The 24446-nt window shown below is 33.0% G+C and overlaps 1 protein-coding gene across 6 annotated transcripts in view; it reads left to right on the top strand.

The window, feature by feature from the left end:
• LOC122534470 (acetylcholine receptor subunit alpha-like) overlaps nucleotides 1-24446 on the top strand; it is a 126081-nt gene that overhangs the window by 87634 nt on the left and 14001 nt on the right. For 5 of the 6 annotated variants that reach the window (XM_043665120.1, XM_043665117.1, XM_043665119.1 and 2 more), the window contains exons 3-6: nucleotides 9779-9918; nucleotides 10690-10734; nucleotides 20051-20160; nucleotides 21232-21412. In XM_043665120.1, the coding sequence (XP_043521055.1) occupies nucleotides 9779-9918; nucleotides 10690-10734; nucleotides 20051-20160; nucleotides 21232-21412 (476 nt within the window). The remainder of the gene's footprint in view (nucleotides 1-9778; nucleotides 9919-10689; nucleotides 10735-20050; nucleotides 20161-21231; nucleotides 21413-24446) is intronic. The other variant, XM_043665121.1, reaches the window with a different exon arrangement.

The following is a 24446-nucleotide window of genomic DNA, read 5'->3' as shown; positions in this document are numbered from 1 at the left end:
TTTTTTTCTTCTTCCACTTCCATCTGGGAAATAAACAGCCAGATAAGCGCGTGCTCTCTTTCTCCTTCGAGCCCGCACGCGAGCCGAGAGAGACCGTCTTTTAACCTCTTGCGCTGGCAACTGATTGCGGACCGTAACGAGTGACCGAACCGTATACAATATACAGCCTGTTTCGTCCAATTGAGTACCGTGAAATATCTCGGAAACGTGTCGATGCTACGAAAGAAATGTTTATACAAAAGCTGTTCACTATGAGAAAGTCTCTCGCGCAGTGTTAACAATTTTTTTTCATTCGTACAATGGTGGAGGATGTTCCAAGGTCAACTTGATTCTTTTTAAATCGGACCATAGATTTTTTTTTATTCGTAGACTGCGACAGCTGGTTTCAATACGAGTCCAATGACCTACGTATACTTTTTCTTTCGTCTCGTTTCACGACCTCTTCCCTCAATGGCGCAGTCTTGGTCTCGACGCGACGATTAAACGTGATCCTGCCTCTATCCGCGGATAATTGCGCGAGCTACCTAAAAGGGGGGGGGGTTAGCTATCGAATGGGGGATGTTCGTTCACCGAATACCGAAGTTCCGTGCTGGTTCGAGTCGGCGACCTAAATTTCTCCGGATGATCCGGGCTGGCGAAACTTCGGCCGGCCAAATTGGTGAAAGTTGTTTCAAGATGAATGGGAAAGCTGATGATCACCTGAGATTAGACGATGTGGGTGGAAGGAGTGGGACAAGGAGACAAAAATGAGAGAAAAGAAGAAAGGGAGAGAAAGGGAAGCAGGATAGAGGAAAGAAATTTGAAATTCGTATTTGTAGAAAAAGACATAGAGAATTATTTGCAGTTGCAATGAGGAGGAAAAACAGTGTGGTTTAACTACGTTTGATACCAAAGTGATCAATTACTTTGTAATCATTTCTGCAATAAATTACTAAATAGCAGTCACATTAATTATAGACGTTGATCGATTGATCATTGTTAAAATAAATTAGTAATCATTGTTAATAGTAATAGAGTAATATAGATATTAATAATGCGTTGTTGTTAATATAATTAGGTAGAGAGGAGATGGAAAATAAAAGAGGAAAGGAAAAGAAAGGGAAGATTCTCAAGTTAGAGGAAAAGATTAAAATGTGTATTTGTATTTGTAGAATATTGTATGCAGTTGCAATTGTGGAGACATAAAGAAAGAAATGGAGGAGGAAAGACAGTGTGGTTCAACTACGTTTGATACCAAAGTGATCAATTACTTTGTAATCATTTCTACAATAAATTACTAAATAGCAATCACAGTAATTATAGACGTTGATCGATTGATCATTGTTAAAATAAATTAGTAATCATTGTTAATAGTAATAGAGTAATATAGATATTAATAATGCGTTGTTGTTAATATAATCAGGTAGAGAGGAGATGGAAAATAAAAGAGGAAAGGAAGAGAAAGGGAAGATTCTCAAGATAGAGGAAAAGATTAAAATGTGTATTTGTATTTGTAGAATATTGTATGCAGTTGCAATTGTGGAGACATAAAGAAAGAAATGGAGGTGGAAAGACAGGGTGGTTTAACTACGTTTGATACCAAAGTGATCAACTACTTTATAATCATTTCTGTAATAAATTACAATACTAAATAGTCATCACAGTAATCGTACTCATTAATCAATGAATAATTGTTAAAATAAATTAGTAATCGTTGTTAATAGTAATAGAGTAACATAGATATTAGTAATGCGTTGTTGTTAATATAATCAGGTAGAGGGAAGATGGAAAATAAAAGAGGAAAGAGAGAGAAAGGGAAGATTCTCAAAATAGAGGAAAACATTGAGATTTTTATTTGCAGAAAGGCACCTGATCATAGAAAAAAGTGTATACAATCGTATAGAAGGAGAATGGATTGATTTCGAATTTGTATCTTTATTCACCTCCCCACCCAAAACGACGTTGAAGAACATCTTTGAGAGAAGCGAACTGAGTTCTCGCGAAAGTAGAAGCTCTCGCTCTTTGAAACTTGAGCTCGAAGTGGATCATTGACAATTCTCTTTCGCGAGATTTCACCGAGCCAAATACCTTCTTCTGTGCACCTCCTTTGCTAAACGTCAAATATAAATAAAGTCACCTTCTGTGACACGAGACACCGCCATCGATATTTATCTTCGGCAAAGATCGGACAGTCGTGTCGTAATTGACAAACGGGAGAGCCGCCGTTCTAGGAATACCGTTTTATCGAGCAGCTGTTTTTAAAATGGGGGAACCTTCGGCGAGAAACAAGAATCGCCAGAGGGACACGCGAGTAGAGTTCTCTTTCTCTCTTCCAATTGGCCAGCCACCAAAGGCTTTGTGCTCCCCAGTCAAAAATCCCCAACGCTGTTCTAGCTGCTTCACCCCGCCGGTGAGAAAAGAAAAAAGAAAAGGGAGGAATGCTACTTTGTGTGTCCGGTCTGATTCCATTAACGCTCACGCCATCCACGTCGGAATCCAAATCTCCAAAGGGACAGAGCAAATTTTTATTCGTCGTCGCAGTGTCGATAACAAATGCTTCTTTGCCCCGTCGTTCCTCGTTCCTCGTTTGTAAGAATCGATTCGCAGGAAAAACAAAAAAANAAAAAAGAAAGAAAGGAAAAAACAGATTTCACCGTGTTCGAGCATTAATTGGTTATTGTTGTTATTTAAACTCGTTATTATTGTTGACCCTTTTCAATTCAACGAGCTAAATTATTATTAAATATAATAATATTATTGTTGAATATTAATTAAAATTATTATTAAATATAATATTATTGAATATTAATTAAAATTATTATTAAATATAATATTATTGAATATTAATTAAAATTATTATTAAATATAATATTATTATTGAATATTAATTAAAATTATTAATTAAATTGAATAATATTATTATTGAATATAATAATATTATCATTAAATATTAATTAAAATTATTATTAAATATAATAATATTACTATATATAACTCGTTTTAATGAAATAATAATAGTACATTAATAAAGTATACTATAATACTTTTATTATTAATTATTATTTATTATTAATAGTATATTAATAAAGTAAAATTTATTATTGTGTTGACACGTCGACTAGTTTTTTTCTTTATCGAATATTTTTTTTTTTCTTTTTCTATTTTTTTTATCTCTATGCGTCTTTTAGTAATTCTTGCTCGTAACGTGCTACGTTTCGTGAATAAATTAAAATTAAATTCGATCGTTCAACCTCTTAAGCGGACCATTGAAGCAACCGCGCCCCATCCAATTTTTCAATTGATATTTAGAAGAATATTCGTAGAAGATCAATAGTGCTGAGTGTGAAGTATGACATGATCACTGGTAAATGGATTAGTTAACGTCGGTAACATCTTCTTTCTGAATCATCTTCATGCGATGCTTGACATTTGTCATGTTAACTTTCATTAATCAAGCAGTGACGGGCAAAACTGCGCACACCTGTCTTCTTTATCTGATCTTTAAAACTATATAAATATATTTTCAAATTATTTGTAACAAAAGTGTCTGACTGTGAACTCTCGAAGCAAGAAACACCACGCGCGAAATGAAATCGGCGCGTCGAGCTTCGAAAAATATCGAGGTGGTGGAGCCTCATGTTTTATGCTTGTAGTAATTATGATGATAATTTAAATTAATATCACAATACTACAAATAAATAACAACACCGTAATTAATTTTTAGTAGAGTTTATATAAAAATATTATCAATATAACAAAATATATAATTACTATAATCATAAATATCAAATAACGAAGATTAAATAATGAAAGTTAAATAACGTTAAGTTTATAAATATTCCGTAAATATTTCCATGGTGGTAATAAAATTACTAACAATTTCTTTTAAATATCCCATTGTTTGTATTAAATACACATACTCGACGGAACGATTTAATGAACATAAATGTCGTCGATCTAAATTCTTCAAAGTGGAGATTGCTGCAAGTTGAACCTTCGTCGATCAGCTTCGCTGGAGGCAGGAACGATTGAAACGTTGAAAATTCGCTCGTGATCAGCCTTGCATTCGCTTTCTCGGGGGGAGGGCCAAGTCGGCGCACGTAATTTCCGGCTAGTTAACCGATTACTCACGGAAAGATTGCGATCGAATCGATGGCCATACGTTCGTGCCATCGCGGATTATCACTGTATCTCTCCCGATCCAGCGTATTGCACACGCTCGATCGAAACCCGCGATTTCGTTTCGAATGGAAACGTCATCGTCAATATATTATTTACTCGAATCTCTCGTAGCCTCGCCAATCCTTCGAAACTGTCGCCGAACCTGCCATCGCTACGTTGTGTATCGGTATACTACGTTACCGATTCTTTTGTATATGGGGGTTTAGCATCGCATCGACTACGAGGTCTATAGCGACGTGTTGAAATTGTCTCTTTATATCTGGTCTAGTAGTTGGGTCGCCTTTAGGTAGTTGATAACCTTTTTTTTTTGTTGTTGTTTCTGGCAGGTTAGAGCGGTGTTTTCGTTTAATCCGTATTCACTTCTTACGTTTCGGTATTTTCTGCATTCATGTAGCAAGTGTTGGGTGGTGATTTGCAGGTTGCAGGTGTTGCAGAAAGGTGGCTCTGTTTTGGTTAGGAGGCATTCGTGTGTGATCTTGGAGTGTCCGATTCGATGCCTAGTCATAGCTATCCTTTCTTTTCTGCTTAGATTGTTGTTTGGTATTTTTTGATAGAAATGGTGTGCCATGTCGTGTATTTTGGTTCTATTTGTCGTAGTCCAAATTCTGTTCCATTCTCCTTTTTCCGCTTTGGTCGTTGAAGCTAGTAGGTCTTGGCGTGGGATTGGGCTGTTGGTTTCTTTTGTTTGGTCAGTTGTTGCTTCTTTGGATAAGGAGTCGGCGTTTTCGTTTCCTTCAATTCCTTGGTGTGACGGGATCCAGGTGATTATTACACGTTTGTGGTCGTTAGTAAGTTCGGTGTATGTTTCCTGAATCATTTGTATGACTTCGTTCTTTTTGTTGCTATTGATGTTTGTTATCGCGTTTATTGTAGTCAAGGAATCTGTGTAGATTACCGCTGATTGNGGTTCTATTTGTCGTAGTCCAAATTCTGTTCCATTCTTCTCTTTCCGCTTTGGTCGTTGAAGCTAGTAGGTCTTGGTGTGGAATTGGGATGTTGGTCGATTGTTGCTTCTTTGGCTTAAGGAGTCTTTATCGATTCTTCTTGCCATCGTGACCTGAAGTTTCTGCAAACGCGTTGCGTTTTCTTGTCTTTTTTTTTTTCTTGTTTCTTGTCGATCAGCTTTCGGTTTTCAAAGAACTTCGAACGTTTGTGCTTTATTTGAGAAAATGAACTACGTTCCTGAGGGATTTTTCTGGAGAAAAGGAAACGCTGTTGTTGTCGGAGAAACTATTTTGAACTTTCGAGTCTGTGTATATGATAAGAGTGGAAAAATCTTTGGAAATATTTCGTTATCATTGGAAAAAATATCCCCGTCAATGTGATTCGAGATTGCGGATTTTCTTTCTTTACAAATGATTTCTGTGTTTAGATCAGTGGTTCCCAATCCAGTGGTTTTTGGTCATGTCTCACTCTAAGCATCTCTAAAATCTTTGAATCTTTGTGTCGAATAATTCTTATCATTCGAAAAGAAGCCTAAAAGGCCACTAAGCTTCCAAAGAACGTGAAAGAAAAAAATTAAAAAATTAAAAAATTAAATTTCCATTTGAAGAAATGCAAAGAATTCACTGTTAATAACTCATTGTCGAATTACTTCCCTAGAAAATCAAATTGCCCCACATTTAGAACATGCGTTTAGACAGAGACATTTTCATTTATTAATTTTCATTTATTAAATAATTTTATATGATTCGTATTTATATTAAATAATTTTATATGGTTTATATTTATATTAAATATTTTTATGATTTATATTTATATTAAATAATTTTATACGATTTATATTTATATTAAATGATTCTATACGATTTATATTTATATTAAATAATTCTATACGATTTATATTTATATTAAATAATTTTAGATGATTTATATTTATATTAAACAATTCTATACGATTTATATTTACATTAAATAATTTTGTATGATTTATACTTATATTAAATAATTTTATACGATTTACACTTACATTAAATAATTTTGTATGATTTATACTTATATTAAATAATTTTAGATGATTTATATTTATATTAAATAATTTTGTATGATTTATATTTATATTAAATAATTCTATACGATTTACATTTATATTAAATAATTTTAGATGATTTATATTTATATTAAATAACTTTTTACGACTTATATAATTTAAAAAAAATAAAATATTGATGAAGCAAGCAGATGAGCCGAACACGATATTTTTTTATTATTCTAGATTATGGTGGAAAGTCGAGAAATATATAATTCGCGAAGTAAAATTCGCACAGGGTGAAATTTCATTCGTTTGAATCCGAAAAGAAAACTCGTAAATTTCATACCTTCGTTTCGAGTGCAAGATCGTCCTTTTGTGTCGAAAATAATTACTGAACGAATAAAATATTCGTTTATACGCAATACGTACGTGACGTTTGAAATTTATTTTCGTTGCGCTCCGCGATAAATGATTTTCGATCGTTTCTGTCCGCGATTTCTTTCCAGGCACATCCTTCAGATATCGCGACACATTTTCTGCTTATCAGAGATATTTCCGCGAGCATGCGTTTCAGATATCGTACGCGAGCAGGTTTCTCTCTTTCTCTTTCTTTGTAAACCAGTTCGATTTCGTCGCGTCGTTTGCAGAGATACGTGCGCACGTGTATTTCATACTCCTTGATCTTTGAACCGTGAAAAATCAAATTGCAGAGAAGAATCAGAGAATTATCAGAGAATAGATTTTTCGCAGGGAACGTTTCACTCTTGCATTCGTTACTGCGTGGTTTCTGATCAGAAATTTCATTTGTTTTTGAAAAGAATCTATCGTCTTAAATTAATTTTTATAATAAAGTGACTATAATAATGAAGTGTTAGAGAGTTAGATACGTTAAAATACTTACGAAAATATTATTTGAATATAAAAAAACTAATTATATATATATATATATATATATATATATATATATATATATATAATTATATGTATCTAAATATTATTTAGATATAAAATATAAGTTGAGTGTTAGATACGTTAAAAAAATATTATTAAATGCTGCTTATAAAAATATTATTAAAAAAAATATAGAATACTAGATAAAATATTAAAATGTTAAAATATAAAAATATCGTTTGGATATAAAATATTAAGTAAAATATTAAAATATTAAAATACAGAAATATTATTTAGACGTAAAATATAATTAAAATATTAAATATTAAATAAAATATTAAAATACAAAAATATTATTTAGATATATGAAATATAATTAAAATATTAAATATTAAATAAAATATTAAAATACAAAAATATTATTTAGATATATGAAATATAATAAGATAATTACATATTATAAGATAATTAATGACCAACAAGATTTTGTAGTTTAGTAGGAGAATATTTTTGATGAAAGTCAGAGTCGTTAGCAAAGAATCCTTTAAACAACAGTTTTTGCTATTTGTATGTGTGGTTGAGTTTATAATTATTAACGACATTGTGTACGTATATATTGTATATGTATACGTATATATTATAATAAAATTTATCTATGAACGTTTGTAGTATTAACATTGTTTAATTGCTTTTTGCAAAGAAGAATAATTTGTAATCTAAGTAATTAATCTTAATAGTTTGTAATCTAAAATCTGAAATTTATTTACGAAAATTCTATTCATTTTTAAAATATATGCTGTTATGTTTACACAGTGATTTCTTTTCTATATTTCTGAGACCAAACTATTTCTTTGGATTTTTATTATATTTTTATTATACTAATCATGCTGTTACATATATACTTATGTAGAAGATATATATATATATATATATATATATATATATATAAATATTGCAAATAAAAATAAAATATTAAATATTAAATAAAATATTAAAGTACGAAAATATCATTTAGATATAAAATATAATTGAAATATAAAATATTAAAGTATAAGAATATTGTTTAGGTATAAAATATAATATTAAATGAAATATTAAGATACGAAAATATTATTTAGATATAAAATACAATTAAAATGCAAAGTTTATCCATTTATCTAACATCAGGAACCCAAAACTTAAGAAAATGAAAAGGATTATCATAAATCGGCCGACGAACGAATGTCGTCACGTTTTTGTAAAACAAGATAAAAAGGGCGAGAAAAACATCTTGTCGCCCGGGAGTATGGTTTCGAGGAAACATAGTGAAACAATGCATCACAAAGATTGTCGAGCGCGTGCAAGGTGTATCGTAAACACTCTGGCACCGTTTCAAAATTGAAATTGTAGCCAGCGTTCGGTTCCTACACCGCTCACGCGCATTATCAACTATCCTGGTATCGCTCCAGGAAGCTCGTAAAACATAATATAACGTTCGGAAATGATAAATAACATCTATCAGGGGGAGGGGTCGTGGCAGCGAAATCTATTACAAAATTAATGGGAACATCGAACGGAGGTCGCTGTTTGACCATCCGAGAATTTTCATTCTGAAGCGTAATCGTTGATAATCGTTAATAATCTCTGTTCCATCGGACAGAGACGAACGAAATTTAAAAAAATATTTTTCTAGTATTAAACTATTTATTATGATATTATTTATTATTATTTATTATTATATTACTATGTATTACTATTTATTACCATTAAATATTTTTTTAAACTATTATTTATTATGTGGTCAGATATTTTAAATAGAATAGACCCATATGAGATCAGACATTCTTAATCGGAATAGATCCGTATCTAGTCAGACATCTTTAAGTAGAATAAGTCAGTATGTGGTCAGATATTTTAAATAGAATAGACCCATATGAGGTCAGACGTTCTTAATCAGAATAGATCCGTATGTAGTCAGACATCCTTAAGTAGAATAGCTACGTATGTAGTCAGATATCCTTAAGTAGAATAGCTACGTATGTCGTCAATCATTCCAAGTAGCATTGGCCAGTTTGTAATCAGACATTCCAAGTAGAATATACCGTCCGTGTACGTTTTGTCTCACGATTGTAGAGAAATTTCATTCTACATTTCTACTTGATTTTCCACTTGTGGTATAGAATTAGCTAAATTCAAGCACGCTGGAATAAATTCTCGGACTTGATTTTTGTCGAAAGCGTAGCCTCGTACGAGGAAAAATTTTCATTCTCTTTTTTCTTTTTTTTTTTCGTTCTTCTATTTTTACACCGATTTCGACAACACGAAATTTATACAACGCAGAAACAAGTGAAAATTGATCGTCAACACTCGCTGAAAAGGCGATTTCACCGGCGATAGAAAGTTCAACGTGGAGATTTTTTTTTTTTTTTGCGATTCAATGGCGAAAAACGATTTAAACCGCAGCCACGGAAGATTCGAGAATAACAGCCACAGCCGATAGAATTGCGTTTCGCGTATTAAACGCTCGAAATTGTTCACCCTTCCGCCCCTTTCCCGGCCGAACCGCTCGTAGCAGCTCGTTCGAAAGCCAAACTGCTGCCTGTTTGTCCTTCTGCGTGAGAGACAGATCGGCCATTCTCTGGAAAAAAAAAAAATCGCGTTAAACCAGCCCGAGCCTTTTATCGACGATCCTCGTTCGATTCAACGAATTTTTCCTCCCGAGAATGTATAATCACGGCCGGATTGATGAATTCTTACTCTCTTACTCTGTTGCAGGATGCTCAGGAAATCCGGATGCGAAGCGATTGTACGACGACCTCCTGTCGAATTACAACAAGCTGGTTCGTCCAGTGGTCAACGTCACAGACGCCCTCACCGTTAAAATCAAGCTCAAACTCTCGCAGTTGATCGATGTTGTGAGTGTCGTGTCCCCTCTTTGACAATAATCCGCGTTGCACGCGGAAAGGAGTTCGCTGCATCTGTCTTTGGATTTTTTGAATTTTTTTGGAAGTATAGAGTCGAAATATTCATCACTTGCTGCTGAAAGTAAGAGCACGGATTTGCGAACGCTTTGGCGAACGGGTTTGAGAGAAATAATTTTTAAAACATAATGAAAAAATCGTGTTTGAACTTGAATTTAATTTAATTGAATTTAAAGTTGGTAAATTTTGATGTTTCATTTAAAAAAAAAAAAAAAAAAAGAAATTGATGAAAAAACTTTTGGAAAAAGCCCTATATAAATCGTCACATTTGCAAAACACTGTGTTTTGATTTTTTAATTGGAGGAGGGTTCTTTGATTTTTTTAATTGGAGATTGTTAGACGTATCTTATCAGCCAGAAACATTCTGATGAAAATTTGAAAATTGAGAATTCAACGATTATATCGGATAAAATTCGATTATTATATACTCGAGCGATTATATATGTATTTCACTTGAGTGGAAGCTTTCAAATGCAAAAAGAAATTTATTATTTATTTATTATAACATTTGATATTTATTATTGTTAATTTGTCACTATTAATATTTGATATTTATTATCTTATTATTGAATATTTATAATATTTAATGTTATATATTTATTTATTTATAATTCGCTCATATGTGGATATATTACATAGTTACACCTCCCCTAGATTACTATTACATATTTCATAACCATAATTCTTCTTCTTGTTTCATTGCAGAATCTCAAAAATCAAATCATGACGACGAACCTCTGGGTCGAACAGGTACGTGTACATATTTCACAACGATCTCTTATATAAATACATAGATGTTATAAATCCTATAACATATTTCGCTACTGTTTGAAATTCTATTTAAAAAATATATATATATATATCTTTTTAAGACTGACAGTTTACACGATACGATTTTTTGACCGATTCAGTTGTTTACTGACTCAGCAAGAGCCTTCGCACATGTGTGTATTTTCGCCACTCGTTCGAACGAATGAATTCGTCGATTCAGTATAGTGTAACAACAGCTTTTACTGTAATGGCTTATTCACGCCACAAAAAATCACTTGTCGACTCAAGTATTTGTTTATTTAGAAAGTAATGTACACTTCTGTACATTTCATACACGTGTGTATAAAATTAATATATATTACTATAATATATAAAATTACTATAAATATTAATTAAAAATTACTATAATTAATGTACTGTTAATTAAAAATGTACTATAAATTAAAAATTACTACAATTAGTGCACTATAAATTAAAAATGTACTATTAATTACTACAATTAGTGCACTATAAATTAAAAATGTACTATTAATTAAAAATTACCATAATTAATGCACTATACATTAAAAAATGTACTATTAATTAAAAATTACTACAATTAGTGCACTATAAATTAAAAATGTACTATTAATTAAAAATTACTACAATCAGTGCACTATAAATTAAAAATGTACTATTAATTAAAAATTACTACAATCAGTGCACTATAAATTAAAAATGTACTATTAATTAAAAATTACCATAATTAATGCACCATACATTAAAAAATGTACTATTAATTAAAAATTACTATAATTAGTGCACTATAAATTAAGAATGTACTGTTAATTAAAAATTACTATAATTAATATATCCGTAATAAAATTACGGATTCGACGTTCTAGTTTTGTCAACCAAATCGATCTATTCGCGTTCTCTTTAAAAAAGAGTCAGTCACACGAGTGCAGAAGAGGCAACGTAATTTTGTGAAATTTTCTTGTCTCGTTCGTCGTCAGATCGATCGAATCGTTATCGAGTCGACGTGAACTGGCTGCAAGTTTCATTTTTTGGTAATCTTTGGCCCGAGTCGCGGCAAGCCGAGCATTGTCTCGCGCGAACGTTGGAAACGCGCGTGTACGTGCGGACAGCCCGGTGAAAACGAAAATCGGCCAGCGAGCTTCCACTCGAGAGTCGCGAAAATAAGTCTGGTGAACCGTGCAACCCACTTTCGAACGGTAGATTACGTAAGACAGATTCGCATCCGTTTCCGTGCATCCATTTCGTCCTCTCTCTCTCTCTCTCTCTTTCTCTCCCTTTCTTTTCTCCTCTTTTTTCATCGTTATCTCCCACGAAATTAGCGATAGCGGGCAAAGTTTTCCAACGAACAGCGAAAAGATTGATTCTTCTTCTTCTTCTTCTTCTTCTTCTTCTTCCTTTTTTTTCTTTTTCCTCTGTCTTCCCGTTCCACGTTCAATTGTTACAGGTGATTTAAAAGGGTCGGATTTCTGAAAGGTAGTTTGCTCGCTTGCGCGTTGAAATGATAAAATTTTCCCTGCGAATGGGGGTTACTTAGGTTTAATCGAACTTCCCAGAAGATATCACGAGCTCGGTGGCTTAAAGTTCTAGTCAGTTGACAGATGCACCGAAAGTTTGCAATTGGTACTTACGATTTGTTAAATTTTTTAGTTAATTAAAAGTAAAGTTAAATTTATTTTTTAGTTTAGTGAAATTTATTTTTTCGTTTGGAGTGGAGTTATTAATTTATTTATTTGAAGTTAATATACGTACAATTACGTTTGTAATTGTGTATAATAATTATTATGTATTGTGATTATACAATTGTATATTCTTGTTCTAGAGAAATTCTGAAACAACGTATAATTATTAGCGGATTTCTATTCAAATTCATAATTTTTTTATAGAAAATTTTTGAAACCAGAATTGCACGATATAAAACAACATACAAGATAATTCACATAAAATATTCTCTTCCAATTCTTTTAGTTATATTCTCAAATATACAGATTTCTACAAAAATCTGCAAAATAAATGGATGTGTCTGTAAAATAATAATAAACTAAGAGAGATGAAGATGAATAAAAATAAGCAGAAATTGGAAGTGATGGTTCAGTCAAAAATATAAAAAAAAAAGACAAACTATTCAAAGTTCACGTAAAACAATTCTTTACCATTTTTTCCAACCGATATTCTCAAACTCACAAATTTCACCAACGGTATAAAACGCTGGGAGGGACGAAAATGAATAAAAATAAGCAAAAATCGATGGTGATCGTTCAATCAAAAACACACACACACAAAAAAGGCACACAAAACATCCAAAATTCACGTGAAACAATTCTTCCAACTTGCACTCTCGAAAACACAAATTTCCACATAGCACAAAATCGTCCAACGGGATAAAACACCAGGAGGGATGAAAATGAATAAAAATAAGCAGAAATCGGAGGTGATAATTCGGTCAGAAATATAAAAAAAAAAGACATAAAATATTCAAAATTCAATTCTTCCAACTTGCACTCTCGAGAGCACAAATTTCCACATAGCACAAAATTGACATGATGAATCGTCCAACAGGACAAAACACCAAAAGGGATGAAAATGAACAAAAATAAGTAGAAATCGGAGGTGATGGTTCGGTCAAAAATATAAAAAAAAAAAGATATATAAAACATTCAAAATTCAATTTTTCCAACTTGCACTCTAGAAAACACAAATTTCCACAAAGCACAAAATCGGCATGATGAATCGTCCAACAGGACAAAACACCAAAGGGGATGAAAATGAACAAAAATAAGTAGAAATCGGAGGTGATAGTTCGGTCAAAAATATAAAAAAAAAAAGACATATAAAACATTCAAAATTCAATTCTTCTAGCTTGCACTCTCGAAAACACAAATTTCCACAAAGCACAAAATCGGCATGATGAATCGTCCAACAGGACAAAACACCAAAGGGGATGAAAATGAACAAAAATAAGTAGAAATCGGAGGTGATGATTCGGTCAAAAATATAAAAAAAAAAAAGACACATAAAACATTCAAAATTCAATTCTTCCAACTTGCACTCTCCAAAAACACAAATTTCCACAAAATCGACATGATGAAACGGGATAAAATCACCAGGGGGGTGGGGGATGAAAACAAACGAAGCACCGAGCAGAAATCGGGAGATGTAAAATATCCGTTCAGTCGGATATTTTATAACACGAAACACAATCGAGCGTGAGCGTGGTGTGTTTACCTTCGCTTTCACGCTCGTCCATTTTTGACGCTCAATTTCCCTTAAATTGAATCGGCGATTGCCCAACGAATGAATCGTACCGCTCGATGGACGACGAGGTTGATGGGATATCCGCGGCTCTCGGTGGTACTTGTGGTGGCCCATTAATCTGTTAGACAGCGTCGCCAGGTAACGGCCTCGTGAGTACATAAAGACCAAGAGCACCGCCGACGTACATAATCTGTTCAAATATTGGCGGCCCGTCGAGGCTCGACGCATATATTAATGGCAGCGCGCGAAAGGAGTTTGCGGTGCCCCGTCGAATTTCGGCACGACTTTCAGTTTACCCTCGAAACCGCCGTTTCTGCGATCGATCTCGTCGCAAATTCCAGTGCAAAGCTACTTCAGCGGGCGGAGGGAGCGGGAGGAAGGGGGAGGGGAGGGGATCACCGCGTAAATTTGCATTTACGGTGACTCGCGATTGTCATATTATTTTTGTAGTAATTTGTCCTTGTCTGATAATAATCTGAGATGGTGATAATAGTAATCGTGGAATAATAATACAATAATAATGATAGTAATAATCTTGAAATAACAATAGAATAATAACAGTCTTGAAATAACAATATAATAACAGTAGCCTTGAAATAACAATAATAATAATAATTTTGAAATAACAATATAATAATAGTAGTCTTGAAATAACAATAATAATAATAATAATAATAATTTTGAAATAACAATATAATAATAATAATTTTGAAATAAGAATATAATAATAATAGTCTTGAAATAACAATATAATAAAAGTAGTCTTGAAATAACAATATAATGATAATACTAATAATCTTGAACTAATAACATAGTAATAATAATCTTGAAATAATAATATAATAATAATAGTCTTGAAATAATAATATAATAATAATAATGTTGAAATAACAATATAATAATAATAGTCTTGAAATAATAATATAATAATAATAATGTTAAAATAACAATATAATAATAATAGTCTTGAAATAACAATAATAATAATAATTTTGAAAGAACAATATAATAATGGTAGTTTTGAAATAACAATATAATAATAATAATTTTAAAATAACAATATAATGATAATAATAATCTTGAAATAATAATATAGTAATAATAATCTTGAAATAACAATATAATAATAATAGTCTTGAAATAATAATATAATAATAATGTTGAAAATAACAATATAATAATAATAGTCTTGAAATAATAATATAATAATAATAATAATGTTGAAATAACAATATAATAATAGTAGTCTTGAAATAACAATAATAATAATAATTTTGAAATAAGAATATAACAATAATAGTCTTGAAATAACAATATAATAATAGTAGTCTTGAAATAAGAATATAATGATAATACTAATAATCTTGAACTAATAGTAATAATAATCTTGAAATAACAGTATAATAATAATAGTCTTGAAATAATAATAGAATAATAATAATGTTGAAATAACAATATAATAATAATAGTCTTGAAATAATAATATAATAATAATAATGTTGAAATAACAATATAATAATAATAGTCTTGAAATAACAATATAATAATAATGTTGAAATAACAATAACATTCGATTTAATAAGTTATTTGATTATTCAATTACCGCAAGTAAGTAAAAATGAGCTACGTGTTTTTCTTCCCAGACCCGTTGTCCCACGTTTAAAAGCCCACGATATCAACTTTAAAGGTAGCTTACGGAACGCCATTAAACTGCGAAGCAGCGGACGAGTATCGAGAAACGGCGGAGAAGAGTGTATTTATCTGTCGATAATGTCCGTGATGTTTCCCCACGTGGCACAAGGCATTTAGGGGCTTTAGGTAACTTGCAGGGGAGGCAGACAAGTTGGAAAGATTTAACGTTCTGTCGAGCAGGCACGATGTAGAATAAGGAGCTTGAGGAATTAAGTGGAATCAGATAATATAGGTCAGACGTTCAGTGATCAGACGTCGCATCGGTCAGGCACACGGTTCTCGTTCACCTCTGTCGCCATTCATTGTTAATTTCGTTGTATTTCTGTTCCGTTTGAACATCACGTGGCTTCTCCGTTTCTTGTCAAATATCTTGTTGAATTTACCTTCGCTTGCAATCCTTGCACATCTTCTGCACATCTGGCGAACCCCGAGCTGTTGATAATAATTTTTGAATGCGATTTATTTTCACTAACCGTTATAATTTTGTATAATCGTATGATTCTATCGCAAGTCTAATTATTTTTATTTTGTATAAATATCTTAATTATTTAATTTTGTATAATTGTATGATTATGTCTCATTTTTGTTTAATTATTTTTATTTTTCGTTGTACATGCATATGCAATTTTTCTGTGATATGTAATAATTTAATAATGAGATATATACATTGCATTCAAATATTATATATATGATAATATTAATTTTTTATTAATTAAATATTCCGCATGCATCTTTTTTATCACGTCCTTCATTTTCGGATGATTTAGATTTATTGTGAACAGTACTTTAATTACTTATTCAATTTGTAGCTAATACTCTAGCATAAAAATTCACTCGGTCCTGAACTGCTCGATAGTGTTTATTGCGTTCTGTCGCTCACACACTCAATGATAAAAAGTAATGAGATATAATTATTAACGTGCATGTATTAAAATACATTGAATCATTTTAATTTAGTCAAATTTAATTAAAGTGATTTAATCATTTTTATCAATTCAGTTAAATATAATTAAAATAGTTTAATAATTTTTATTAATTCAATTCAGTTATATTTAATTATAGCAGTTTAACAATATAATTTAATTGAAATAATTTAATAAAATTATTCAAATTCGATTCAGGCTTTTCAAATTTACCAACAGCAGAAAGAAGAACGTCGAAATTGTGAGCGACAGAAACTTGTCAACGTCGAAATTGCGCGCGAAGTAATTTTTTTTATCAGACACACTGTACTCGTAAAACAAACAAGAAGAAAGCGCGTACAAAGCGAAAGAATTTTGCGGAACAATTTTTTTCCAAATCCATCGGTACATTTTGTTCCTCGTATTTCCTTCGTATTTTCATGTCGCGCTGTTTCTTTCCTCTTTTTTTTTTTTTTCTCACAAATGAGGTATTCGAAGAAAGCTTCCCCCGGTTCGTGTTAATTAACATTCTCTCGCATGCTCTCTGCGATCCACCCTCTCTGTCAATTAGGACGACGTACAATTCCATACAATCGCTCTTGCCCTTCCTATCGTTCCCTCATTATGCTTTTTTCCCCCTCTCTCTCTGACGCAGAGATACGCGAGACATTTCGCAAACGTTGGGAATATATATTTTCACTCGCGGCTCGAAAACAATTTTCCGACTCGTGTAATAACGCTTGCCCGTGTCCGACCGATCGAATGAGACTTTTCTTTCTCAAACAGGCAGATTTACGCAGTTACGATCTTTAGATTTGCATTATTTTTGGAATTTTTGGATCACGAGTTCTTGCATCTTCTATATGAATGAAGCTGTTTCTTATGAGAAACTGAGCTTTTTCATTTGCACATGGACGTTACTTTCTGTCCAACCTGACACGTTTCCTTAAACGCTGGTTAACTGATTGCGGACCGTAACGAGCGACCAAACCGTACAACAATAATTCGTCGCTTTCCTTTTGAACTCGTCGATATGATAGAAATTATCGAGAAGTAATAAATTTATTGTTTGTTTTGCCTACTTAAATATACTTAGAACTGAGAAACTATGGAAATTTTGGAACAAAAACATTCTCGACGAGCGTGGCACTGATTGCGGACCATAACGAGTGACCAAACCGTACAACAATAATTCGTCGCCTTCCTTTTGAACTCGTCGGCATGATAGAAATTATATTGGATAGAAATTACTGAGAAGTAATAAATTTATTGTTTCTTTTGCCTTTGTTTATACCTAAATATACTTAAAACAGAAAAGATTGTGCAATTTGGGAGAAAAAAAATTCTGAACGTGCGTGGCACGTCATTCCACCGCAAGAGGTTAGCCACTGATTGCGGACCATAACGAGTGACCAAACCGTATACAGTAATTCGTCGCTTTCCTTTTGAACTATCGTCGCTATGATAGAAATTATCGAGAACTAATAAATTTATTGTTTGTTTTGCCTACTTAAATATTCTTAGAACTGAGAAAATATGGCAATTTTGGGACAAAAAAATTCTCGACGAGCACGTCATTTCAGCGGAAGAGATTGACAGGAAGAGTCCAACATTTTCACCCTGGGGGTTCCATTCGCGGTAATAGTCAGAATGCTAATTTGTCATTTGTCATTCGGACGTACAACATGTCTTGAATCTTCGTTCGTGAAGCTTCATTAGGGGCGATGCTGGAATTTTTTTCCTTCGTCACGTTCCGTCCAGCGCGACATCCGGCAAATAACAAACGCGCGGAAACCTGGAAACGTTTCGCCCCGTTTCGGGGGTACAAAACCCATCAGCGCGTTTTATCGTTCCGTTTCGTTTTAATTAATTTCATCCGGGGATCTGATCCGGCGGGGAGGCCGACAGACGTCAAAACTGTTCAACGTCGCCTGAACGAAGTAAGCCTGCTGCTGGTGGCAGGCGGAGCTCACCGATCCGCGGGAAACAATCCGTCGTGGAAACGTGGCTGAAAAGAACAAACGGCCGCGCGATAATCGGGCCGCGCACGCGAACGATACGGGAAACACATTTCTGGGACACGTTCCCCCTCCTCAACCAGCCCTAACCGCTTCTGTAATTTGCCCCTCGAATATTTTTAGACCCTCGTTGCGCTTAATTTCATCGTGCTCTCTCTCTCTCTCTCTCTCTCTATCTTTCTCCTCTCTTCTTTCATCAAGAATCTTTATTCGGGTCTGATGGGATTTGAGACGCTTTGAATCACGTTGAATCTGTAAATGTATTCAGACAGAGGTGGTTCAATAAGAACTAGCGTTTGAATATCTTCGTTGTTTTTCGGGAGATGTAAAATATTTTACAATATACATAGTACATATATATACATATATATATATATATAAAATATTCAAATCAGTATATATAGATTACTATTAATGGTATAGTATCGTATAATAATATTAATCTCTATATAGTATATTATAGTACAATAGTAAAATATTTTACAATATGTATAGTATAATATTATTATATATATATATATAATATTAATCAGTATATGTAATATATTATATCAATATATTACATATACTGTAACTATATTATATCAATATATTGATACCTATACTATACTATATACTATATACTATATATCAATATATTACTATATATATATATACTATATACTATATATATTAATGTACTGTGTATCATATATAAGTATAGTCAATACATATAGTATAGTAGTATATTATATATATAATATAATATTATATAGTATAGTATAATATAGTATACTATAGTATTACTATATATATATACTATATACTATATATATTTATTAATGTACTGTGTATCATATATAAGTATAGTCAATACATATAGTATAGTAGTATATTATATATATATAATATAATATTATATAGTATAGTATAATATAGTATACTATAGTATTACTATATATATATACTATATACTATATATATTTATTAATGTATTGTGTGTCATATATAAGTATAGTCAATACATATAGTACAGTAGTATATTATATATATAATATAATATTATATAGTATAGTATAATATAGTATATCATATACAAATACAGTCAATACATATAGTACAATATAGCATTATATATATATATATATATATATATATATATATATAAAATAGTGTAAAATAGTAATATATTATTATATACTACACAAAATAACAGCTCACTTTGAAAGCTGATTGTAAGTCTCAAAGCTTTCATTTGAAATCGCTCGAACATCGAACGGACGAGATCAGTCTTAAAAAACTGAGCTTTTCGTGGTTAAGTTGCGAAGCCTACAGTACTCAAGGCTATCGTATCATTACTTTTGCACGAATTCGAATGAATGTCGTTCCTTCTGTTTCGTAAAATCTGATTGATTATACGTTTTATTGTTGCAGTCATGGTACGATTACAAGTTAAAATGGGATCCAAAGGAATATGGTGGGGTGGAGATGTTGCACGTGCCATCCGATCATATATGGAGGCCCGATATAGTTTTGTACAACAAGTAAGACCGTCTTTTCATCACCGTTTGAATATTACGTTAATATCTAGTGCCGTTCCTCTTAATGGGTCTAACTTCGGCGTGAGAGCGTAAGAGACCATCCAGAATTACGTTGGCGAACTGCCAGCAGTAATCTCCGAGTTTTGGAATTTTCATAACTGGACAAACTCGATTTATCCTCCGCCCGTCCCTTGCGAAATTCTACTCCCTTGCTGTACCATTGGCCAATGTTCGACGAATATTTAATATCGAGTAATTGCCAAAAATTCGCAGACCTTCTTGTACTGTCGGATGGAAGAAGAAATCTTAAATGTCCCTCGTAGTATTTAAAAACTTTCGTTCTATTTCTTGATCATTTCTTAATAATATTCCGTAGTGATTTGTTAATAATTAACGTGATCTGATTGTGAGTTACGTATTGGTATCCAAACAGTACAATTTTTAGGAGTGGAGAGACAAAATTTCTCGAATCTGGTAAATCAACCCACCGTGTTAATAAACATGTTATCGCACTATTTACAGGAAAACCGAGTCCTCCCTCTGTGTCTGCGGTTAATTTTTTGGCTGTTCCGGACTTTCAAACGATGTAAAAATGCCGTCGGTTAATGAAATTTTCACTGAACTTTCAAATTTTTTAAAGATCTCTCGGCGCGAATGAAAATTCGCTTTGAAGAAATTCACGTGTAAACTACAAAGGACGTGGAGGGTGAAAAATTCGATAAAAACTCCGTTATTAACTCCCGTTTGTAATTTCCACTAAGTATGCAACTTTGAAAATGTTCGAAGAACAGTCCCCATCGAAAAAGTCTCGCGAGAGAAAAGAAAAGAAATAACGATTGATTGGTTATTCGAACAAAAGGAGAAAAATTGGTTTGTTTGAAGTTGTTTGAACAAAAGGAAAGAAATAACGATTGATCGATTCGTTTGAATTCGGACAATAGAAAAGAAATGACGATTGATTGATTTGTTTGAATTCGAACGAAAGAAGAAAATAACGATTAATTGGTTTGTTTGAAGTTGTTTGAACAAAAGGAAAGAAATAACGATTGATTGATTTGTTTGAATTTCGAACAGTGCCGACGGTAATTTCGAGGTGACGCTGGCAACGAAGGCGACGCTGAATTACACAGGGAGGGTCGAATGGAAGCCACCGGCCATATACAAGTCTTCCTGCGAGATCGACGTAGAATATTTTCCCTTCGACGAGCAGACGTGCGTCATGAAGTTCGGCTCGTGGACTTACGATGGCTTCCAGGTAACGATCTTCCTCCAACGACGTCCTCTCCATAGTTTCTCTTGTGGAGAGTTCGTCTTTACGCATGGCACGACCAGCCGCTGGGAAAAAAATAAAAATTCGTAGGGAAGACGGGAAGGGAAAACTTTTTGATAAAATTTATGCTAAGAATGCGTGATTAGGAACAATGAGAGTTTTCTCTCGTCGTACAGTTTGCACTTTTTTTTAGACCGCGATTATATTTTTAAGGATTGAAAGATATCGTTGGTTCAAGAAAATGATTGATCGTGAGCAGTTATGGAATTACAGAAATTACATATCTTTTTTTTTTGAATATGTTAGTTGCAATTGTCTTTATTCTATTTTATTATTAAAAAAAAATATAAAATTTTTTAATTCTACTTTCAAGAATTAAAAAAAACATTGTTGATTTAAGAGAAATATTGATTGTGAACGAAAACTGTGCAGAATTATAAAATCTATACCATAAACAATTAACAACAAACCTTCTTTCAATTTTAATAGCTTTCTTTCAGTTTCACATTCTTGAAATTTAATTCATTCTATACAAAAAAAAAAGGAAAGAGAAATCAATGGAAGATCTTTAGCCGAAATTTCGACATCTTGCGCGATGCTGTTTCCAATGTTTGTAATACCGAGTACACTCTTTCTCAATTGAAGTTGAACGAAGTAACGTTATTATCTCTGTGATAAACCTTCGTCAATCTCTTCGTGCAATCTTGTTGTGCAATTTTCGATTATTACGAAGATGAAAGAGCGAAGGGAAGATTTTTGTAAACGATCGTGAAGTGCCCGCGTGGTTTCGTGTGCGGTCAGTGCGGTCGAGCACGCGGAATTTGATCAAGAAAGTGTTAATTAACGCGACGAGCGAGTCGAGTTTCGTGAAAGATTTGTTTATTTGCATGTTATCGCGCGCCTCGTACGAAAAGCTCGGTTTGGCTTATCACTATTCATGAGAACCCGGTGCGCCGCGGTCACGGATGTGCGCCGAGCGAAACGCACATAAATTTCCAATGATTAATACGTAGCACTTCATCCACGGTATGACACACGGAATTGTTTATTACACGCCAGTGCCGGCGTCGCCGCTCTCCACGCCGATTACTTCCTCGATCGGTCAGGTTCCTCCCAGTTTTTCTTTGGCTCGATATCAACGAAACGCAAACAGCAGTTGTTGAAACGGTTGGGAAACATCGGGAGCAGTGTCGTGATTTATGGCATGGGCCGGCGGTTTCCTGCTATTTTTGAAGAGAAAGCCTAGCAAGAGGACACTCTGCTAGCTCGTTAGAAGTGAAGGAAGTTAGTGATTAGTGCGTGTATCTCACGATCGGTAGCGTGCGCTAGTTACAAGTGGTGGCGAACTGGCGGCCGTGCCCCCACTCTCTTCATCCCCTCCACTGCGTCGATCTCTCCGCTTCAGCTGCTGAAGGCGAACTTCTTCCTGAAGTTTCTGTCTAAGAAGAAGAGAAATCGAATTCGATTGACACGTGAAATTTTCAGGGGAGGATTCTTCATGTTCCTTGTGAACTGCAGCACGAAGAAAATTGTTCAACGCTTCTGTGTACACATTATATGACATAAAAAAAATTTATAATCATAAATTTTCATTCGTTTCACCAGTGCTGTAACATATCTTAGAATAAAATGAACGGCGGACTAGAGACTTCGTAAGCTTCACAACGTAAGCCCAGAATTTATCGTCGTAACGAAATTGTCACATCGCAAGTGTCGACAACTATGGTTACTACAGGGTTAAAAATGACTAATATCCGTACTAATATCGTCGACCTGTCGGAGAATGTTCTCTCAACAAACGAGAATTTATTCGTCACGCATTTTACGGTGAAATTTCGAGAAGCACGCTGATAGATCGTTGACCACTATTCTGCGTGTAGTTTCTATCGTCGCGTTAAATTTCAGCTTGACGTCGGACCGAATTAAAAATTAAAGGGACTTTGTCGACGTTGAATTCGAGACTGTCGTTCTAGAAAATCATCGAGCTCATCGTACGGAAGAGCAATTCACGTGTAACGAAGCCACAAGTGGGCAGGGCCAGATCGTTTCGCGTTACTATTCCCGGACGATTGTCGTGCATGCGGCACAAGTAGTATCGCGTAAAATATCTATACCGGTCGATGAATAATGCATATCGTGTGTGTGTGTGTGTGTGTGTGTACGCGATACGTTGTCCATACGTCAACAGACGCGACGACGGGATATCCATCAGGTTCATTTAATAAGAAACACATAGCCCGATCGATCAGCTTTATATATTTACGGGAGGATACGTAATGGACATTCTGCAAGCGATGATTATGTGATCAGATGCTTTTAACGATCCGCCGCCGTCGCGGTGTGAGTTTCTAGGATCGTCAATTCCTGTCGTCGAACAACGTGTTTCCTTTTATTACCGTTTATGGCTGGTTATCGTCGTTTCAACTCTAACCGATCGAACGTTTCTCCAAGTAATTTCTCGGAGCAATAAACGCCGACGAAATTATTTAAAATTAATTGTACAATTATAATTCTGACACTGTTGGAAGACAATATGGTTGTGGCCTGTTTTTGGGAACTTGGAGGCGAATGTTATTTGCAACTCTGATAATCTATTTGGTTGTCAGAAATGTGAAAAGTATGTTAGAAAAATAAAGTCTGTATCTACGTGTTGTAAAATAGTAGAATATTATACTATATTATAATATATATAAACTACAATATACATAATATAATATATATTTTTTACGTTGTAATTATAATACCATATAATAGTACTATTACAATATTATATTGCATTATATATATTATAGTATAATATATTATTATATCATGATGTACTGATATAATATATATATATATATTTATATACTGTATATTATAATATATATACAGTATACATAATATATACGAAATATTGTATATTATATTAGTATATTGTATTATATTGTATATCATCTTATATGTATTATGTATATTGTATATTATACTGTATTATTATAATATATTATAAATATTCTAGTATATGTTATAAATATTG

The sequence above is a fragment of the Frieseomelitta varia genome, unplaced genomic scaffold (genome assembly GCF_011392965.1).
Source record: "Frieseomelitta varia isolate USP_RPSP 00005682 unplaced genomic scaffold, Fvar_1.2 scaffold_60, whole genome shotgun sequence".
NCBI classification, from domain to species: domain Eukaryota; kingdom Metazoa; phylum Arthropoda; class Insecta; order Hymenoptera; family Apidae; genus Frieseomelitta; species Frieseomelitta varia.
The sequence above is the reverse complement of the archived record's forward strand: the minus strand, read 5'-3'. Positions and strand labels throughout refer to the sequence as shown.